The sequence below is a fragment of the Drosophila virilis genome, chromosome 2 (genome assembly GCF_030788295.1).
Source record: "Drosophila virilis strain 15010-1051.87 chromosome 2, Dvir_AGI_RSII-ME, whole genome shotgun sequence".
Lineage (NCBI taxonomy): Eukaryota > Metazoa > Arthropoda > Insecta > Diptera > Drosophilidae > Drosophila > Drosophila virilis.
Window position 1 is genome coordinate 29,815,512 of NC_091544.1, and position 20,295 is coordinate 29,835,806.

General features: G+C 41.3%; 3 protein-coding genes across 3 annotated transcripts; 2 read left to right on the plus strand and 1 right to left on the minus strand.

Annotated features, from left to right (window-relative positions):
• Positions 1-3,487: 3,487 nt before the first annotated feature.
• LOC6632279 (calphotin) lies at positions 3,488-4,503 on the plus strand. The gene is made up of 2 exons (XM_002056381.4): positions 3,488-3,669; positions 3,730-4,503. The coding sequence occupies exons 1-2, from the start codon at positions 3,573-3,575 to the stop codon at positions 4,410-4,412; spliced, it is 780 nt and encodes a 259-aa protein (XP_002056417.2). The 5' UTR covers positions 3,488-3,572; the 3' UTR covers positions 4,413-4,503.
• A 379-nt stretch (positions 4,504-4,882) lies between these two features.
• Irbp (Inverted repeat-binding protein) lies at positions 4,883-7,468 on the plus strand. Its single transcript, XM_002056382.4, has 3 exons — positions 4,883-5,086; positions 5,144-5,678; positions 5,934-7,468. The coding sequence occupies exons 1-3, from the start codon at positions 4,967-4,969 to the stop codon at positions 7,151-7,153; spliced, it is 1,875 nt and encodes a 624-aa protein (XP_002056418.1). The 5' UTR covers positions 4,883-4,966; the 3' UTR covers positions 7,154-7,468.
• Positions 7,469-8,335: 867 nt separating this feature from the next.
• LOC6632281 (uncharacterized) lies at positions 8,336-8,839 on the minus strand. The gene has a single exon (XM_002056383.4). It carries the CDS (start codon positions 8,769-8,771, stop codon positions 8,451-8,453), a length of 321 nt encoding a protein of 106 aa, XP_002056419.1. The 5' UTR covers positions 8,772-8,839; the 3' UTR covers positions 8,336-8,450.
• Positions 8,840-20,295: the final 11,456 nt, after the last annotated feature.

Below are 20,295 nucleotides of genomic sequence, written 5' to 3' on the forward strand. Positions count from 1 at the left end.
GGTATTTGGGAATTCAAGTGTTGTGCTTATCAAGGATTGCCTTAAGTGAGGGCGTACCCTACACATATATGATATACATTTAATTAAAAAAAATTGTATCATACTTGGCTTAGACTAAAAGACATCTGCTCTACAGCCTGGCTCTTAAGTCCGAAGTTTAATATAAATTGAATGTTTCATTCAAATGTATACTTATATACACATATGTTAATATATTTAATTATGTTTGCATACAAATGTCGATAGCTATTTATAAGGCTGTGTGTATTTTATTTCAAGTTCGCTGAAGCTAATTTTTGGCACTTGAAAGCAAGCCTTATGAAGGCCATATACCATGTCACAGACTTTTACACGAGGCTGGGCGTTTGATAAACTGTGCACTCAATTCCAGGCCAGTTTAGCTAGGAGCAAGACAAACTGAGAGAGAAAGAGAGAGAGAGGGAGAGAGAGGGGGAGAGCGCAAAAGAAATAAAGTTAAGTCTCTGCCACATGCGGTCGCGGTCATATTTGGCTTATTATAAATGACTGAATGTGAACTGCCTGTCATGTTTTATCTTTATTTTCGTGCATTTCTGGACACATTTCACTGGGAGTACTAGGCGGCGCAGAAGGATAGAAGGGGTGGGGGTAGGAGAGGAGTGTTGCTGCCGGCGTGTCTGCACATTTTCCATTTTTCGATGTTGGTTTTTTTTTTTTGTTTTCTTGCCCTGGCACACAATGTGATGATAATGGCGCTTGCAGGCCGACTGACGTTTCTAACAAAGTGAGTCGCATTAAGGATAATCGAGGCAACTAAAAGCAAAGCCAACAACAACAACAACAACAACATGAAACAAAGCAGAGACAGCGACAGCGACAGCGACTGCTGATGGGGCCCGATTTGCGCGTCATTATCCTTGCAGGCAGCAGCGTGTCTGCTGTGTGTGTGTATGTGTGAGTGTGAGTCCTATGGCCGCCAGGCCTGAATGTCCATCAGGAGTGAAGACGCTGCAACGCCCGTTGTCCTTGCCGCATCCTGTGCCTGACATTTTCGTCGTCATCGTTCGGCGTTACGAATGATTTATGGCCAACAGCTCGCCCGCAACAAGAACTCAAGAGCAGCCCAAACCAAGCAAACCACCCAAACCACCCGCCACCGCACCACCGCACTACTTGCCCCGCTGACATTGTGAAAATAGCTCTGCAATTGACAATTGTCCTCGGCCAGGTCTTTGAGTTCTGGCCAGGACTACCCAACTCGATGGCTATACAAATATTTATTAAGCAAATTAAAGGCGCGCTGGCAAATCCCACGAAACAAATGACTTGAGATTTTGTAGGGCATCTATCCACCTTCTGGATGATCTGGCACTTTCCCTTTACCATTTGCCATTTACCATTGGCCAGTCGAATTAAGCGCTCTAACGCGCCGCTCGTCATTAGTCAATGTTTTAAGCCGAATTTCAACCATGGCTAAGAAACACTTGGCTCTTGCTTAACACAGGTCCAGTTGTGTGCGTGTCTCGTTCTCTTGTTCTCGTTTTGGTTTTCCTGGCCGCAAAATTATCAAAATTAAATGGAATACCTCACGTGCCATATGCAATGTGCCAGCTGCTGCTGTCCTCAGCCGTCTGTCTCGGCTGCCATGTTGCCAAAAAAAAGAAAGAAAAAAAGGGAAAAAAATAAAAAAAATTATAAACATCGCCGCTTATACGCACTCGAGAGGAGGGAGCGGGACAGCAGTAGTGAGACTTGCACTCATTAAATAATTAAAGTTTTTTTTCCCTCTCCTTTCAGTTTTTGGTAATTCTTTTTGGTCTTAAATCACACCACTTTAAGCTGTGGCCTCTATAAATGGAACGTCTGCACGTACCACACATATGTCCCTTATTTTCACATTTCCTTAGCCTTTCCCTCAGCTTATTGTTAAAACTTTTGACAGAGCGCATTTCTTATGACAGCCAAACAATTGAATTGTCCAAGTAAACTCAATTGTTCTTCAGGCTCCAATGAAGAGCTCTAGCAGCTGCAAGGGGCGACGTCAAATGTATATACGACACATTATAGAATATATTTTCTTCCTTAAGATACATTCTGTATAATTAATATGAACTGTTCGGTTCAAATAAAATATTTCATTTAACTTTGTCATATTTTATACATTTCAAGAAAATATTTGAATAAATTATTTTTCGTGCTGAATTAAATCATTATTGAGACCTGAGCACCTGAGAGATTTTATTCGAAAGACACACACTTTAGCTTATTATTTTGTGGAGAGTGAAGACTCCGAATTGTAGTTTCACATCACGCTACAATTTCGTTCTGGTTCTAGGCGTAGTATCTATAATTGAGTCGCAACTAAACATATTAACTGTGTCCAGTTGATTCAGACCGAGCTTAGCTCAGAGCCCAACCAGCTGCCGAGTTGTGCAAACGATTTCCACAATGTCGGTAACACATTTAGGCAAAATTCTGCTGATCGCTGCGCTCCTCATGGTCGACAGTCAAGCTCAAAAGGACAGTGGAACAAGGCGTGAATTTGGTAACCAAACTCAATTAATCCCAGCTCTTGTAATCTCAAATTCTTCTTAGTGGCCTGGCCAGCGCGAGTGACTCAGAACGTGAAGACTGGCGTACCCGATGCAAATGGTTGCTTCAAGAAGACGATCACAACATGCCTAGTGCAACCGTTGAGAACCTAGCGCCGCAAAGTAGACACTAAAACGTTGTATGATAGCAATTTGTGAACCGATTTTCTACGTCTTGTATTATTTGCCAGTTTGTTTGATAAATAAATGGCAACGCCATCTAGCGGACAGTTGGCGCACTTAGCGTTCATGCAGCAATTGGGAAAATTTTCATTTTTCGGAAAATTAGGCCCTCCTACGGGGATGAGCCACGTTCACGTGTTGTCAGAGTAGAAATGAAGGAGTCAAGAGTTTCTTGTTATTTAAATTCCGTTCTGTTATTGTCAGCATTTTCTTGCTTAACTAAAGAGTGCTTGTAATAAATAGCTTAAAATAATATAAAGCTAGGAAGAATTCCCTTTTCCCTTCGCAAATAATTGCAATCTCAGTGCCATAGCAACGAGCTCTCAACCATGCACAGAAGCATTTAATACACACACACGCACACAAACACACATATTGATTTAAGTATTTGCGTATATTTGTACTTTAATTAAGTAAAAGCTGATCGAGTCGATCCAGTCTCTGAAGATCTTACCTGTACTGCATCTTTAGGTTTATATAATGCGCCTCGGATTGTGCTGCAGCAAATTGTTTAGTGCAAGAGATTAAATTATTAGTGTGGAGAATCTGAAATTGTTTAACAGCAAAAATAAAAACACAAAATTTGGTTCTGGTTTCTTCCTCGTCGGAAACTCTAACAAACAGCTAATGAGCGTACGATCGAGGCGTGAAATTTCAAATTAAGTCACAAGTTCTTGTGGCTGTCGCATTCGACGCAAAAACAACTGGACAAATATTTACAAAGACAAAACAGCATTTCGACTGTGCCCAGTCGATTGAGCTATTTCTTGGCTCAGAACCCAGCCAGCTGCCGAATTGTGCAAACCAACAAATTTCAGAATGTCAAGAGCTCGTCTAGCCAAAATGCTGCTGATCGTCGCGCTGCTAATTGTCGGCGGCCAAGCGAGACCCGGGCGTGGACGGAAGCGCGCCTTTGGTAAGGGATTCTAATCGAAACTAAGCCCACAGCTTAATCTCTCGCTCTTGCTCCGCACAGGCGTGGGTCTGCTCGGCGGCGCCTTGGCGGGCGCTGTCATTGGCAATGCTGTGGCCAAGGCGCCGGGCTCGGCGAACGCGGCTGCGCCAGCGCCAGCCCCAGCGCCAGTGGCCCAGGTGGTGGAGACGGGCGTGCCCGATGCCAATGGCTGCTATAGACAGACGATCAAGGAGCCCGTTCCTGGCAATGGCAAACTGTACACAGAAACGGTTCATCTAGTCTGTCCCCACAATACAGCGCCAGCTAATCCGCAGCCAGCGATGGTGGTGCTACCAGTCGCCCAGGCTGCTTCGGCAGCACATCCAGTGCTGGCTGCACCGGCGCCAGTTAGCCCAGCTGTGGTGGCAGCTGTGGCACCTGTGGCACCTGCTGTTGTTTACAATCACACGTCAGCGCTGAACTCGACGCATTTGAATGCCACTGTCACGGTGCCAGCTGCAGCTCCGGCTTCAGCTCCCGCTATGGTTCCTGTTCCGGCTGCAGCTCCTGCTCCGCAGTCTTCGTTAACTGTAGTGTACGCGGCTCCGCCGCAGCAGCAGCATCCGCCGCCTGCACAGCCCGGAACTGCGCACGTGATTCTGCTGTCGAAAACAGTAAAGAAGCAGAAATCTGCGGCTGGCTCCATAAATATATCGCAGGGTCTACTGATTCTGGTCGTTTTGTACTGTTTAATAAGCAAATAAGTTAAAATTTTTAAACGCTGTTTCTTCTAAAACAAACTATGTGGAGGTAGCTAAAACCAGTTTCGACAATAAAGCATATGCTATTCTTTAAGTTTTTGCAGCAGCTTTCCTGATATTTGCTATCTATACATACCAATTTTGATGTATCTTACAGAAATCGTTCAAAGAATGTTTATTGCATGCAGCTTTTAAAATTGGCGCACAGACAACTTCACTTGTGTTGAAAGTGTTGAATCGCAGCCAACTTACTGCTTGCCCTCAAATTTGCGCGCAGCTAACTTAACTTAAGGCACAACTGTGTGCGTTATGTAAGCTGGCCCACTATTTAATTAATTGAGATGTAGCTGGCGCCAGCTAAATGTAGCAAATTAGTGGCGCCACCTATTAACATATCTAAATATTAAAGGGGGAACTCAAAGGGCACTGTTAATCTAACTTAACTATGTAAAATAAAAGTTATGACGTTTGGTCACACTGTCTTGCAGCCGGCGTCGTTTTATTGTTTTCGTTGTGAAATTCCCGCAAATAAAATCAAAGAATAAATAAAATTAAAAATGAGCACTTGGAATCCGGAATACGATGTGGAGCTAACCGACTCCGAGGATGAGATTGCAATGAAACGCGACTTTCACGGACGCGAGGCAATACTCTTTGTTGTGGATGCCAATCTAGAGGTGGGCGAAAATTCCAAATTATTATAAATATTATTAATAAGCAATATAAATGGGCAGACAGAACGCCTGATGGATGCGCTGAAGCTAATACGCGGCGCCTTCATCTCGGGCATGCTGGTAAATGGCAAGGATCTGATGGGCCTGGTGTTTGCCAACACCAAACATAGTCCACCGCCGCAGGAGCTGCAATGCCTGGAGAATATTGTGGTGCCGGCAAACTGTGCCGTCTTCCTGCCGCTGCGACAGCTCACAAAGGCCATAGTGGAACACTATCTGGAATTTATGGCCAGCGCAGAGGAGCTGTTCGCCAGCGAATATGGCCTGGCGGAGCCAGATGGACGCGGCAGCTTTGCCTATATGATACGCCTCTGCATTGAGCTGCTGGAGAAGTGTGGCAAGAAGCTAAACAATGCCAAGATTGTGTACCTTACGGACGTCGAGGAGCCGCATCCGTCATCCAGCCGCGAGTTTCAAGCGGCGCTGCAAAAGGCCAGCGATCTAGAGGGCAAGGAGTTCGAGTTCCAGGTGGTGCCCATGACCGATGACTTCAACTATGACCCCTTCTACAAGGAGTTCATAACGCTGTCGAGAGGTAAGCAGCCCAAGCCTGGCCACAGGATGTGCGACATCTGTTCCCCTTGCTGGCGTGCAGTTGTAGCCAAAAAGGTTTTAAGATCTCGCAGAGCAAACTAAGCAAATGTTTCACTCGCAACCAATCGCAGTTGTATTGGGCTGCGCTTTTGTATTTGCTGACACTATTCATATACATATACATATATTTTGATAAGGAAATTAATTGATTGATGTTCAAGAGACTATTTAACTGAACTGCCAATATTATTTCTAGCCATTGAAATAGATTCGTTTCGCGTGCCCGATGCGCAGCTGCAGCGCGAGATTCTAGAAGATCGCAAACTCAGACAGGACTTCCTGCGCCGCTGCCTGGGCCACTTCACACTCTCGCTTGGTCCCAATGTGTCCATATCGGCGCAGTACTACAACTACTTTTATCGACACGTCTATCCAAAAAAGGTGCACATCATGCGGCGCGACAACAGCGTCGTGCAGAAGCGCCGTCAGATTATTGTGCGGCAGGAGGACAAGGACACGGAACAGATAACGCACGAGTATCAAATCAAGATGACGGGCGGCTGGTACGAATGCAAAGTGGGCGGTGAAGTTCTTCGTGTGACCACGGAACAATTAAATCGTGTACGCAATCTGCATCCGCCTGGCATGATGCTTCTAGGCTTCAAGCATCGATCCGCGCTGCCAGATGTTATCTACAGCAAGCCCTGCAACTTTATGTATCCGGATGACCAGAACATAATTGGCTCCAAGCGGCTGTTTCGCGCGCTGTGGCAGCGTTGCTTGGAGCGCGAAAAGATCGCCATTTGCCTGTTTCTGTGCAAGCGCAAGTCTGTGCCGCGCTATGTGGCGCTGGTGCCTGTGGAGGCCGCCCAGCCGGATGACAAAAACTATCGCTCGCTGCTATCGGGAGATGGCTTCAAGATTGTCTACTTGCCGGAGTCCAAGCATATACGTCGGATAGATTTGAGCGACTGGAACAAAATTGACAATACCGCAACGGACGAGGGCGTCGATTTCTTTCAAAAGGTCATCAGGAAACTGAGCGTCGACTACCAGCCCAATCTCATCAACGATCCCAATCTGGAGGTGCTGCAGGCCAATCTGCTTGCGCTCGCCTTAAACTTTAAAACCGAACAGGACGGTCTTACCCAGCTGCCCGATCCAGCGTTGCAAAACAAGCGCATCGAAAAGTTTTTGCCCACCTATGAGACGATCTTTGAACCCGAAATTGAACCGGCCAAAAAGCGTACAGCCAAGCCCAGTTCCGACGAGGGCAGTGCGCCAAAAATGCCAAAAATTGAAGAGTCGCAACTAAGCAGCTACGAATTTGTGGAAAGGCTAATCAAGGATAAGCTTCTGGGCTCCTGCACTGCCAACCAGCTCCGCCTCATACTCGATCAACACTTTGACGTCAAGCCAGCCAAATCTGCAACCAAGGCTGTGCTCATAGAACGCATCGAAACGCTGAGCGCTTAAACTGCTTTGTTGTAGACATTCGTCGTTAGTTGTTAAACTGAAATATGCTGAATGTTAATTAGACTAAGTGTTGTTAGATTGCAACAGGATCTGGATATCAGTGAATGAATTGTTATAAACTTAAATTTGTCAACCTGTGTCATAAGAGAAAAAGAGATAAGGAAAATGCGAGACTAGCCTATATATCCCGGATCAAGTGTATATATATATATAGTATTTGTATGGAAAATTACAAATTGTTAACTAATAATTATTTGTATGCTTTATATTATTTTTTCCAAGAAAACCTAATGTATATAATTAATTTCAAAACAGGTTTTTGCTTAATGTTTCTTATTTTTGTAAAATACTTTTAATTAAGATGGATTCTAGTCCACGTAGAGAGTCTTGAGTTGGATTATTTTCGTTGCCGGGCATAGTTTAATTCTTCAGTCAGTGCTAACTACATAATTTGACTCTTAACCCGAATAACACCGAATGAGATGTCCTTATGCAATGAAAAAGCGCAACTTTTCGGCGACTTTTGGACCAAAAAACTTTGCACTCGCCTTTGTCCAATTCATGAAACAAGCGCCAAATGGTGGAACGTTGGCGGTGGTTGTTGTGTTCCTCGAGTGCAAAATGAGTTAAAAAATTATAAAATGTGGGCAAAATGAGTGTCAGGTGTCGCAGGGGGCGGGAGGGGGTTGCGTTGCACACGCACTGCCAAACAGTACCCAGCAAATGGCAAAAAGTTGCAGCACGGAAGTTGCCGTTGGCTTTGGCCAACTTCAAGATGGCCAACATGAATGTGGCCAGCACTCGCCCGCCTTTTACTTTCTTGGCACTTTATTTTAATTTCTGCGGCGCCGCTGCTCGCTCCAAAGTTACTTTCTTCAGCTTTTTGCGTTCTGCTGCCACTTTTCTATGCTGCCCACAGTTAACTTCTAGTTAAGTGGAAATTACTTTAGCATGCGGTTTTATGATACCCATTAAAAAACAAGATGCCAGATCTACCATTTTGCAAAAGCATATACTATTTTGGCAAAGGTAATCTAGTTTTGTTTGCTAGTCTGGGCAACCTTAGAGATTGTGTAGACCGGAGACAGATATAGAAAGCAGTCTCAAAAATAAGTACAGACCTTCTCAGAGAGTCTACCTACAGCTTGTTTAGATATGAATGAAAAATGATTTACACCAAGCTCTATTATATCCTTCCTCATCCTCCCTTCCTACTAACTTTATTTGGTTGTCATTATGTTTACTAAAATAAAAATTTGGTTGTTCTGTGGGTCGGTTCTGCGACCAATTACTTGGTTTATACGTGCATGTCTTTTAGGATATTGCCAGCCTGCTGATAAAGCTTACTTTCAGTCAGATCGGGATGCGCGTCGAGATATTTCTTAAGCTTGCTCGATTGCTTTTGCAACTGTAAATTGCTCTCGTCCAGCAGCAGTTTGTATCCCCGTATGTGTGTTATATGCTCCAGATTCCGATGGCCTGATGACGATTTCGAGATCGATTTCTTCAGGCGATTCTCCTCGGTCTTGATCTGATGCAAGTGAAACTCTTGACGACTCAGCAAGAAGAGCAGTGTATTGACAAGCCCTTTCAAGTAATGATCGAAGTGATCAGCCATGTCGTTTTACAAATTACTTTTCTATTTTTTATATTTTAGTTCCCTACGGTTGAAATGATGTTTGTATAATGAATGGCAGGCGTGCGGCTCACAGCCCGACAGAAAATGTGACAGAAGAGGCAACGCTAGAGTTCAAATACAATTTGTAGTTTGCGTAAATTGCCGTAAAAAAAATGAAAATATATATTTCAGCAAAATCCAAAAACTAAAACGAACTTTTGGCCAACTGCAGCAAAAATAAAGTTAAACCATAATCAAGGTAACAAACAGCTAAATGACATGGCCACAAATGCACAACGATAAAACTACGAACAGTCAAGTCCGACGTGCAACGTGAACTGCATTGAGCTATAGCTGGCATTGCAACGAGCGAAGTTGCAAGTCCAAACCGACTTTTCCAACTTTGTTTTCACCATGTTCAGTTGAATGACAAGAAGAAGAAGTAGAAGTTGGCACATTTGCGATTATTTCCAATCAAGTTCTAAGCATGCGAGTAAGTCGAAACAGCTACTGCAATTGGAAATCGCTGATTGCATATAAGAATAAAAGTCGATGTTGAATTATTAATTGCAAAAAGGTATTTTTTCTAAAAAAACCAAATTCAATAATAAAAGTATGGTATGTAATTTGTCCCTTATAAATATATGTCTTAATTATTTTACATTATTATAATATTTAAATATATTCCAATTGCTCTTTAGCACTTAACATTAGTAATATGTTGAGCTCGTATCATATATTTTTTAAAATTGATTATTTAAGACTTTCTATTTTTTAAAAACTATCATTATATCATATGTATCTACGATATAGTGCAAAAATTTCCCAAGAGCAGACAATTAAGAACACTTCGTTTTCGATACACGAAATGGTGCTTGTTTGATTTGTCTTTGGGTTAATGCTGAATAGAATTTCGAATGGGAATGGGCGTGTGCAATAATTATTTCAATTAACACATTTGCTTTGCTCACACACATGTCATGCCAGTGTGTTTGGACTTTGTTGCGGCTGTTTAAATAAATGCAATCCTTTCACAAATTATTTTAACGACAGTTTTAATTGCTGGGTGGTGTGGCATGCCCCAAAGAGTTTGCCACCTTTGCCGCGAAAAACAGCATGGCGCGCAAAACTTAAAGCTACAAAAGTTAAATAAATACAAGAAACAAACACAAAAGCCACAAAACATACAATAAGTTTAGCTATAATCCCAAATATATGTTTGTATGTGTATGTGTGTGTGTGTGTGAGAGCGTTTCAATTGGGTCAAGCGGAAGTGGCGCTAAAATTCATTTCCGCTTTAGTCACACATGTGGCAAAGTTTCTGATAGTAAACGGCAGTAGATGGAAGCGTGCGTGGAGTGTCAATAAAAATATTCACATAAATAAGGAAAGAAATGAGAAAAAAAAACGAGAAAATAAAACAATATTCGCCTCACAGACATAAATAATAATTAATTCGTTTCTATGGTATTTAGTTAACGTAATCGTAATCAAATTATGAATTAATGATTATTATTAATTCGATATTCCATTAAAAGGTAAGTTTTGTATAATAATAGGCTCTCAATATATATATTTTTAATTGGTTTTAAAACGCTAGTCTTAAACCGTTTCACTAAAATGCATAATTAAGACTTCTCTAATTGTCTCAGACGCATATGGGTTATTATTTTGTAAATTCTAAAGCAGAGTCAAATAGATTTTGCCATTAATCATCATTTTATTTATCTTTCAAATTTAGTTTGGCATTAATTCCAATGAAAATAACTATGCAAGCTCTTAGGCTGTTTCCACAGTGTTGCCTTAGATAATAATTTTATGTCAATTAATTACAATTACCCCGTAGCTGGCTAACAATTATGCAACTTTGTCAATTGAACAGGTAAGGCAGAGGCAAAACTACATGCAGCTGCCCGAAGACAGCAGGCAGAAGTGTGCGTGAGTCTGTGTGTGTGTGTGTGTGTAATGTAGTTGACTTCTGCATTTGCAGGGCGTACTTCAGTGCATGCTTCCGTAAATGTAACAAAAGGCTATATATTTGCCAGGAGCCAATAGTCAAGGGTATTTGCCGAGCAGACTCGCAATTGAAAGCCTTCCTCAGTCAAACTGTGCACATTAAAATGTAGAAAATTTAAATTTAATCAACTTGCTGGAACCCTGTGGCGTATGCGTAATAAATGTTGCCATAGCCATAAATGTAATACTGCCTCAAAACACAAACAACGTGGAACTCAGCTGAATCAACTGTCCACAATGCAAACAAACAAAAGTGACAACAAAAGATTTGTCAAGTACCCTCAAGAGGGTGCGTGTGAGTGTGTCCGTAAATTGGTCACTAAACTACAAACAAGCTAACAAGAGTCAAAGCTGAAGTATATAGTTAAATAATTCTCTCTAAATTGGCCTAAACTTAAGTTAATTCTCTTATTTATGACAAATATTTGCAAAACATACTTTAAACGTGACAGCGCCTAATTTGTTTTGAGCTTAAATTTTAACTGAGTTCCAATTTGGCTTGCCTTTAATATTTTTATTTATTTAAATGTTGGCGTAAAATAAAAAAATCCAATTGCGTCGCTTTTGAGCTGCTTTTCGATTACGAAGACATTGAAAAAATTCATTTTCAGCTTAAATATGCCATACAAATACAAATGCAGTGCATAAGCTGCCTATAGACACCTCAGATTAGATGCGTATTAAGCACGCACAAGCATAAAAGCTTACAGCACGGCTTAGGTTGCGACGAAAGAAACGTTGCCTACTTCTTGGCGCAAAAGTAAGAGCCATATTTAAGGCATGTAAGAAATTTAAAAAGACGATTGAAAGTGTTTAAGAAATTGAATCAAACGTGTTTAAATGCTGGCAACTTAAGCAATATTTAAATTTTAATATATTTCCTTGGCATTCACGAATTTGATGTGCAGCTCTGAAGTACGAGCTTGGGATAAAAATGCTGTGAATTAGAAATATGTAAATATAACTAGCCCGGCCTTGCCCGTGGAACGTTTGGGCTACAAATTTTAGATATTTCCTTTTCACTACCTACACGCCCTTAAACTCCACTTCTATTTGAAAATATGTTTAAGGTGCATCGAATAAAGAATCAAATGTTGAAATCAGAGGTATCCGCTCTTGTAAATTTTCACCAAAAATGTTTGAATCGCACATTTTACCGAGGTAGCTTCTCTTTGGCGAAAAATGTTAAACACATCTCAAAGGAATGCATGAATGCAAATGATCTTTGAAAATAAGTTTGAGGCTGATCAGATGGTAAACAAAAATATTTTATACAGCCGTTTTTCGCTAATTAAACGCTGTTGTAGAAGGAAAAGTAAGATTGAAGCAAGTCTGACAAAACTTTGACCCCCATTTTTCCTGATGAGGAATACATTTTGGAAAATTTGTACAAAGATCTTTGAAATTGAGCTTGAGACCAATCAGACGGTAAACACAAAAATGTCATACAAACGTTTTTCTCGATTATTCGATACTTGCGGGTGGATCTTCCCGAAACTCCTTTTCAACGCGCACCTTCATCACATAAAGTAGATTTAGTAAAAATTTCAGACACCTGGCTCTTAAGGTGTGGACTGTGAGTTGATCAGCAATGAGACAGTCAGTCAGTCAGGACAATCAGTTTTATATATAGAGATTATTGAACTATATTTTCTTGAGAGTAGGCTCGGCATGTGATTTATCTTTATAAGCTGTCGATTGGGTAATACAGGCTTACCGGAAATTTTGTCAGCTGCTGATGCTGCTGCTGTATCATCTGCGTTTACACAGATCCTAATTTGTGCGGTTGGAGCAAAAAACAGTCCGCAACCGCACCACCCCAACCCACCCACCGACTTACAACTGTCAGCAAAACACCTTCTGCCTAGCAACTGCAAATGACTGATATGTGTGCGTGTGTGTGTGTGTGTGTGTGCGTTGTATATGTAAAGATGAAAACATGGATAGCACAAGAAAAAAGCGCAGCACAGCGTCAAACCGTTGGCGGTTGCGTTAAGCAACAGCTGCCAGCGACACCTTGCAAGAGTTGCTGTTGTAAAGTGTTGGGCGGAAAGAGAGAAAAGAATCGCTAGAAGGCTGACGTTGCTAATGCCACAATATGTGAGTGCATGCAGCCGCTGCTGCTGTGTGTGTGCGTGTGTGTGTGCATACCATGCGACAACACATGCACACATACAGAAACACAGACCGACACTAGCACAAATGCATTGTGGTTAAGCAATTTGTGCCAAACAAAATGAAAGTGCTAAGCGCATTGGCCGTCACATATATCTGCACCCAAACACATACACACACACACACACGCAAGCCCACGCATGCATACTCCCGCACACACTAACAACGACCCAGCCACTCTAATGAACCAGCCCACAGAATTCGAAAAACGAATGGAAAATGTAGCCGCTCTTATTATGATTAAATGCAAAAAAATATGAATGTTGTATAGTTCAACGCATTCTCTTTTCACTACCTTGTCGGGTTAAATATCAGCAGGTCACGCAACTACTGCTGCTTTTATCAATTGAATTACATTCGTTATATTTTATGTTAGTTCAATAAGCATCGTTCCTTTCTTTGCACAAAGAACTTTCCAAAGGAATATATGCTGCTAGCAGCACTTTTCGTATGCAATGGAGTCCTGTTGGGTTCTATCGGTTCGTGTGCAGCAGGTGCGATATGGCAAAGCTGTCATATAACTGTCTGTGCGTATGTGTGTAGCAGTCGGTTTTGTTTTTGTTGGTTGCTGCTGTTTTGTGGCTTGCACTAAATTTCATAATTTTTGCTGCCCCTACTGTTCCTGTTGCTATTGCTCCTCTTTCTGATCCTGGTTGTCTCTCAGTCACGTGTCATTCATATCAGAACGCGCCATAAACAAGAGTGCCGGCAATGGCCGACCAGTCCATGCCGGCGCCCCGTTGACATCCGCTGTCCTGCCACACACTGTTGCTCCTTCCGCTACACCTTCTGCTGTACCTCCTGCTGCTTCTGCTGTTTGGCGTTGGCAACGCGCATCGGTTGTTTGTCCGTTCGCCTTATTTCGATTTATTTTTATGTGCATTGCCTTGTGCACTTTGCGTTGCAACTTTTTTTATATATACATTTTTTTTTATACAATTTTTTCCTTATTTTTGTGGGCCAACCCTCGGACTTGTTAGCTGAAAATATTTTCTCATGCGTAAAATGCATGACAAGCGATGCAGACAGAGACGTTGACGCATTGAAATCCCAGCTGGGTGGTTACTGAGTGCAGGAGCGTTGCTTAGATTGCCGGCTTTGGCTGCCAAATTGTCTGGCTTTGAAAGGGGTGCACAGGTCTGGGGGAGTAGACTCGAGGGTGTTGCTCTGTCAGGTGTGTTTAGCGCGCAGGTGTATCGATTTGTTATATGCGTGAACTTGATGAAGTGCCGGGCAATCGGGCAAATCTTTTATGCGGGGCTGCTGAAAAACATTCTCAAACCATTCGCCTTGGGGTTTCTCTACGTTGCTAGGTGAGTGAGTAACTGATGAAATAACCTGCAAGTATTAAATTCATATTAACGTGAATTTGTTTGGGCATCTGATTGAATGTGAGTATACGATTTCCAGCGATATACCAAAATTAAGTTCAATTGATACTCCCTTTTCTTTTCATATATACACTTAAAGCCAAATTATTTATTCACTATTTTGTTTACTGGGCGAACTTCAGGGCGTTTTATCTAAATTCCAAAGTTAGTTTTGCGTTTAAGTAGTCAACGACTAAGCCTTTAATCTGCTTTCTGTATTCTTTAAAACTAGCAGGTGTTAAGGTTAAGTTATATGTAAAAATATTGACATTAAACAAAATCTGTTTAGCTTAAACACAACAGACCTTTTCAGCGATGTCTTTTAACTGTTGTGGCATTGATTGTCTCTCTGATTTTTTCTTGAAGTAATTTTGGCTTAAGATTAAAATGTATAGTTTTTTGACTACATCTAAAATAATCTTCAAATAAATACGACGAGTAATCGAACTGACAGCCCCTCCATATAGTACCCAATATCTACTAAGTATACAGAATATCCCCATTTAATTGAGCATCAAATGGCAGCTGAGCTCAAAAAAAGTTCGGCAAAGCTTTTGTTGAAACTTAGTTTTCACAGTAATTGATCGGAAATATAAACAAAAAAAAAACGAAAACAAAAATACGAACATTTAATTAAATATGCAATGTGAATTAGCCTACAAAACGAAGGCAAAAAACAAAACGGAAAATCAACAGCCAATTGCCAGCACAATATCAATGGATAAAATATGCAACAACAACAAACACACAATTGAAACTTTACCACGCTTGGAATATTTAAGCGAAGCTGGCAACAGCCAAAAAAATATATAAATAAAAGTTGCATTGGTCTGATATAAACAATTATTAAAAGCTACCCACAGTCGGGTTGTTGGCGGACGGGTCTGTGAGCCCAGGCAATATGCATAACAATGGCATGGCGGCAGCTGATTGTTGGCTTCCCGGACACCCGCACACCATACACAACCGCACACCTTCCATGCTGGACACACGAGTCCCCTTTGGCCAAATAATTAAGCCTGCCATTCATTAACCAAACTTGGACCGGGGCGTTACAGCACAACTGAGCAAAGTTGCGGCCACTTTTCTTGCATTGTGTAATGTAAAACAAAAGTTTTTATAGAGCTGTGTGCGTGTGTATGTGTGTGTGTGTGTGTGGAGAAATCAGCAAATCACAATCGACAGGGCAGACATGCTATATGTTTGTGTGTGAGTATTTGTGCAATGCAAATGCTTTCAGCTTTTAGCTAACGTTAAGCGTTGCATACTTTGAGGCAACTGCCCGTTGACCAGACCGAATTAATTTAGGCCTTCGGCCCTTTGGTCATTTGTGGCCAAGTTAAAGGCAAATTGCAAGCTGGCGCTAAACTTGGTCCACAGCACAACTTCGAATCGCAAGTGAAATAAAACACAAATATGCCCACTATATATTCGTATAGATGTGTGTGGGTGTGTTAAATGTGGAGCATTAAAGCAATCAGTGTATGTGTATGTGTGTGGGTGTAAGAAATGGAATGTGACGCATATTTGCGGCCTACTCTTTTTTATAGCACACTCCAAAGATCGAATGAAAAGTATTTTAATATTCAACTATCAAGTGCAGATAGATCGAAAGCTTAAATAAAATAATTCTAAGATTTAAATGGCATTTTCTAAATTTGCAGAAGTTCGCAGTTAGTTCAAATAGGCCAATGCAAAATTATATGGAAAATGGTAAATAAACTGGTGATAAGCTAAAATAATAATAATTATAAGATAGTGAAAGTTTACCTTAACAGCATATAAATATTAACTGTGCAGAAGAGTTAGAAAAGGGAAAGTTAAAAGACTTCACCCAGATTCTCGCTGCATTCCAAAAATAAATTGAGATTTGAGTTAATGTTTAATTAATACATGAAAATTGATTACCTTTATATTGAATATATAAATTGATTGATCTATTTTGAATGTATATATGTTAATATGGTAAAAAGAAAAGATTTTTAATATGGATAGAAAACAATTTAATATGAATAGAAAATATAACGGAGTTATTTAAAATACTAGTATTATTCGTGATATTTCTGTTTTAAATAAATATTTATTTGTCTACCTGATTTTGTTTTTTCAATTGAAAAACTCAATACGACAAATTTTTTAAAAATGTAGCTGCTGTGTGTTGCATTTCTTTGCTCAGTTTTCCGATTCTTGAATTTTTTACAACAACTACCGCTCAATTTGGCAACACATTCATATGTTGCTCCTTTTGCCACACAGCAACAACAATTTTTGTAGAGCCAGCAAAAAGGGAGAAAGTCGAGAGAGAAAAAGAGGGAACACACAAAATAAATGCAACACTTGACGGTACTTTAAGTAGCCACTGGAGAGCTGACCAACACAAGTTTTTGAAATTTTCAAAAGCTTCACGAACAAAGCGTATGCATATGCAATAGAAGGACCAACTGCAGGACAAGCCCAGTGGCTCTGCAAATGTGGTTGCATTGTCCAAGGGCGGTCAAGAGTTTATCAGGGGCACAAGGTTTATGTAACGGGCTACGACTGCAACAACTTGACACTTTGCTTAGCTCCCAAATGAGCAACAAATAGTGGGCTGGCACAGTGAAGCGTCGTGTAGGTGGCTGTAAAGATAAGCAAATGCGCGTTGCAAAATGCTCAATCAAGAAGGAGACGCCCAAGCGGCAGTTATTAATGCCACGTTATCAGCAGCGCGTCTCCAACTGTTGCCCATTACTCGCATCTCCCATCTCCCATTGCTTATAAATTTCAATGTCCTTCATGTTGCACGACCACCAACAACAATATCAACAGCAGCAGTAGTAGCAGTAACAGGGGCAGCGGCAGCTGGAGAATTCTGTTGCATAAAAGCCAAAAAATTAGCATAATTTTCAGGCGCTGCGGCGAGCACTTGCCACACTTGCGGCCACAGATAAAGCGCAAAATGAACGCGACTCTTCTCAGTGCCTGTGTGTATGTGCGTGTTGAATCTTTGCTTGTATGTGCGGCTCGCTTGTTATTTCCGCTGCATCGTGTTCTACTTGTTTCATACGTATGCCACTAGCTGCATATGAGTTTTTTGCGATTGGCCATGAAGTTGTTTTGGCTGCTCGCTCCATAAGGCACAGCTACGAATACTCACACACTTACACACATTCGACGTGGCATATGATTTGCATAAATGCACAACAGCGACACATTGCGTGGTGCTTGAAGATCCTGGACAATGCATCCTTAAAGGCACCAGAAGCGAAGCAGTCTAAAATGTCACTGTTTGCTGCTATGCCACTTCGAGAGAGAGAGAGAGAGAGAGAGAGAAAGAGAGAGTGAAAGAGAGGGAGACAGAGAGATAGAGAGAAAGAGAGAGAGAGAGAGAGAGAGAGCGACAGAGAGGGAGACAGAGAGATAGAGAGAGAGAGAGAGAGAGAGAGAGAGAGAGAGAGAGAGAGAGAGAGAGAGAGAGAGAGAGAGAGAGAGAGAGAGCGACAGAGAATTAGCGACAAAGAGGAGAAGACAGGAAGAGAGCGGCTATCCTTATTCTAATATTCACTATAAGAGTACATAAAGACAAATAAAAATTCGGTAAGCTCTAAGTGAATTTATGCAAATCGCATAGAAATGCGTTAAGGAGATGGGCAAGGCAATTAGTAGAAGCAAAATATAGAATAAGGAGTAGGAGTGAGAGAGACAAATTATAAAAGTAGGTCTTTTAATATATTATCCCCATCACCACAACACATTAATATCATGAAGATATTTTAAAATGTATGAAAATTACATAGAAAGGCGTTACCTCAGCAATGAAGCGTAAGTGAAAGATAGAGGCAAAAGATGGCTTAGCAGCCTTTTTTTTTCTATTCATTTGTCTTTCTAACAATATTTCCATGAATTCAGAACAAATTTTTTGGTACATTAAAAATTTTAACAACTAAACTGCCATGTCCTCGGTAGGAGAATCAAACAATCCGCTACGTTTTCCCATTCGCGCTGATTCACTGGCTAGTCCCTTTATGGCCAACATGATGCTGGCAACAACGCCGCACATTGTACAGAGCTTGCTGCCCCCTGCGACTACAACTGGCAGGGTGCGGGAGTACAGTCAAGTCGGTGATGGTGTTCACATGAGGCAACAATCATTGCCGCTGCTGCCGCTGGTGGAGCGCGCCCGTCCACGTCCACATACGCTGGTGCGCAAGGTGTCTGTGGTGGGCAGCCATGTGCTGCGCTATGTGGGCCGGCATAGCAGCTTGTCTACGAGGCGTCCCCAATTCCGAAACTTGCAGCGCTCGCGGATGTCTCCCATCGATCAGCAACTGAACTATGTGAATACCTTTAATTACGATCGGGTGGATGACATCGACTGGGTGGAGCACAATGATGAGGCGCCAACATCCAGTTCCGGATTGTTGCATATACAGCCAGAATCCTATGCGGTGCGTCTTATGCTGCCGCCCAATTCCGAGGATAACTCCTTGCTGGGGCTCTTCAATTGGAAAATTTACCTGGGCATGCTCTGTATTATAGCCGTGCAGGCTCTACTTAAACTGGCATACCAACAGATGTATAGCATTAGTTGAGCCCCTTACTGTTATACGATTGAGTTTATAAGATGTATAACATGAACTCTGACGGCTTGCTCCCAATTTAATCTTTACGTAGGACTTGGTAACGTTTAACACTGAAATTGAATCAAATTAGTTATGTTTATAAATAATTTCAAAATTTTTTAAATTAGTTTCATCTACACATATAAATAAACCGGACTGACCACATGAAAGACCAACCACATTTTGGTACATTTATTATACTATGTTCTAGCTACAATTTATGATTTTTAAAAAGCTCGTAATTAATTATTGGAGTAGAAAAGTAAAAATTAATAAATGATTTGAAAATTTTTAAATATGAATCATTGAATAATTCTTTTTATTTAAATGCCAGTTATATGCAAGCCTGTTTTAATATTAAAATATATTTTATTGCTTTTGCAGCAAAATTTTTCCTAGCTACTTTTTGAAAGATTTATAAAAAACATTTAAAATAAAAAATTTCAGCCCATATTTTGGCTTAAAAAATAAACTGTGCGTCCTTAGAGTCCTTTGACTTACGAAATTAGTTAGCTGGCGTCTTGCTTTTATCCATATGTGCATATGCGCAATATTCATATTACTTATTCATATCGATGTATATTCCGCTTATTAAACGCTTCGACTTGCCTGCCAGGATGGCCAGGAGAGTCTGGGGGCAGCTAAGGCAGGACGAGTCAAGTTCAGTTAACATGAGAGGAAACGTGTGAGTAGAAACAATTCATTTGCCTGCCACTCAGATTCTCAGCTGCTTATTCCCAAAGCTGCGTCATCTTCTTGTGTATCTGTGTGTTTTTGCGTTTGTGTGTATGTATGTGTGTGTATGTGTGTGTGTGTGTGTGTGTGTGTGGGATTACTTGTATGAATAGAGGTGGCCAATGATGATGCTAGCGTGTATACACTGGCTTCATAATTCAAAGTAGCAACACTTTTGCTAGCAGCTGAAAACTCAGCTCGACAGACGCCGCACTGCTGGAGGAAATGAATGATGGAAATCATCTCTCCAGGCATTTGGCCCCAACAATCTAATACGTGATATACAAAACAGACACCAGTGTGATCCGAAATGAATTGAAATGTCAGCAGACGGTCGACGGGGGTATTTGCCTTTTTCGTGTGTTGTACCACTTGCAGCAGCCATTAATAATTGCATGTGCCACATGGGGCGTATGAGCAACTTGGCTTGCAATTTACTTTGAACAACTCAATTGCTGACATCAACAATTGGCCACGACCCATGCGCATTCCTTATTTGTTCCCATTTCTGGGCAGCACTTGTTTCACTTGACATTAATTAAAATCGCTCGTTGGCGTATTTCAATGCCAAAACGCTTGTGAAAGCTTTCATTTTGCAGTTGCCACAATTACCTGTAGCATGTTGCA

What these genes read in the sequence shown, in the direction of transcription:
- LOC6632279 (XM_002056381.4), top strand. Translation starts at nt 3,573, where the DNA reads ATGTCAAGAGCTCGTCTAGCCAAAATGCTGCTGATCGTCGCGCTGCTA. An exon ending in TGGACGGAAGCGCGCCTTTG is followed by an intron (nt 3,670 to 3,729) that starts GTAAGGGATTCT and finishes TGCTCCGCACAG; the next exon opens with GCGTGGGTCTGCTCGGCGGC.
- Irbp (XM_002056382.4), top strand. Translation starts at nt 4,967, where the DNA reads ATGAGCACTTGGAATCCGGAATACGATGTGGAGCTAACCGACTCCGAG. An exon ending in TTGTGGATGCCAATCTAGAG is followed by an intron (nt 5,087 to 5,143) that starts GTGGGCGAAAAT and finishes ATAAATGGGCAG; the next exon opens with ACAGAACGCCTGATGGATGC. An exon ending in GTTCATAACGCTGTCGAGAG is followed by an intron (nt 5,679 to 5,933) that starts GTAAGCAGCCCA and finishes TATTATTTCTAG; the next exon opens with CCATTGAAATAGATTCGTTT.
- LOC6632281 (XM_002056383.4), bottom strand. Translation starts at nt 8,771, where the DNA reads ATGGCTGATCACTTCGATCATTACTTGAAAGGGCTTGTCAATACACTG.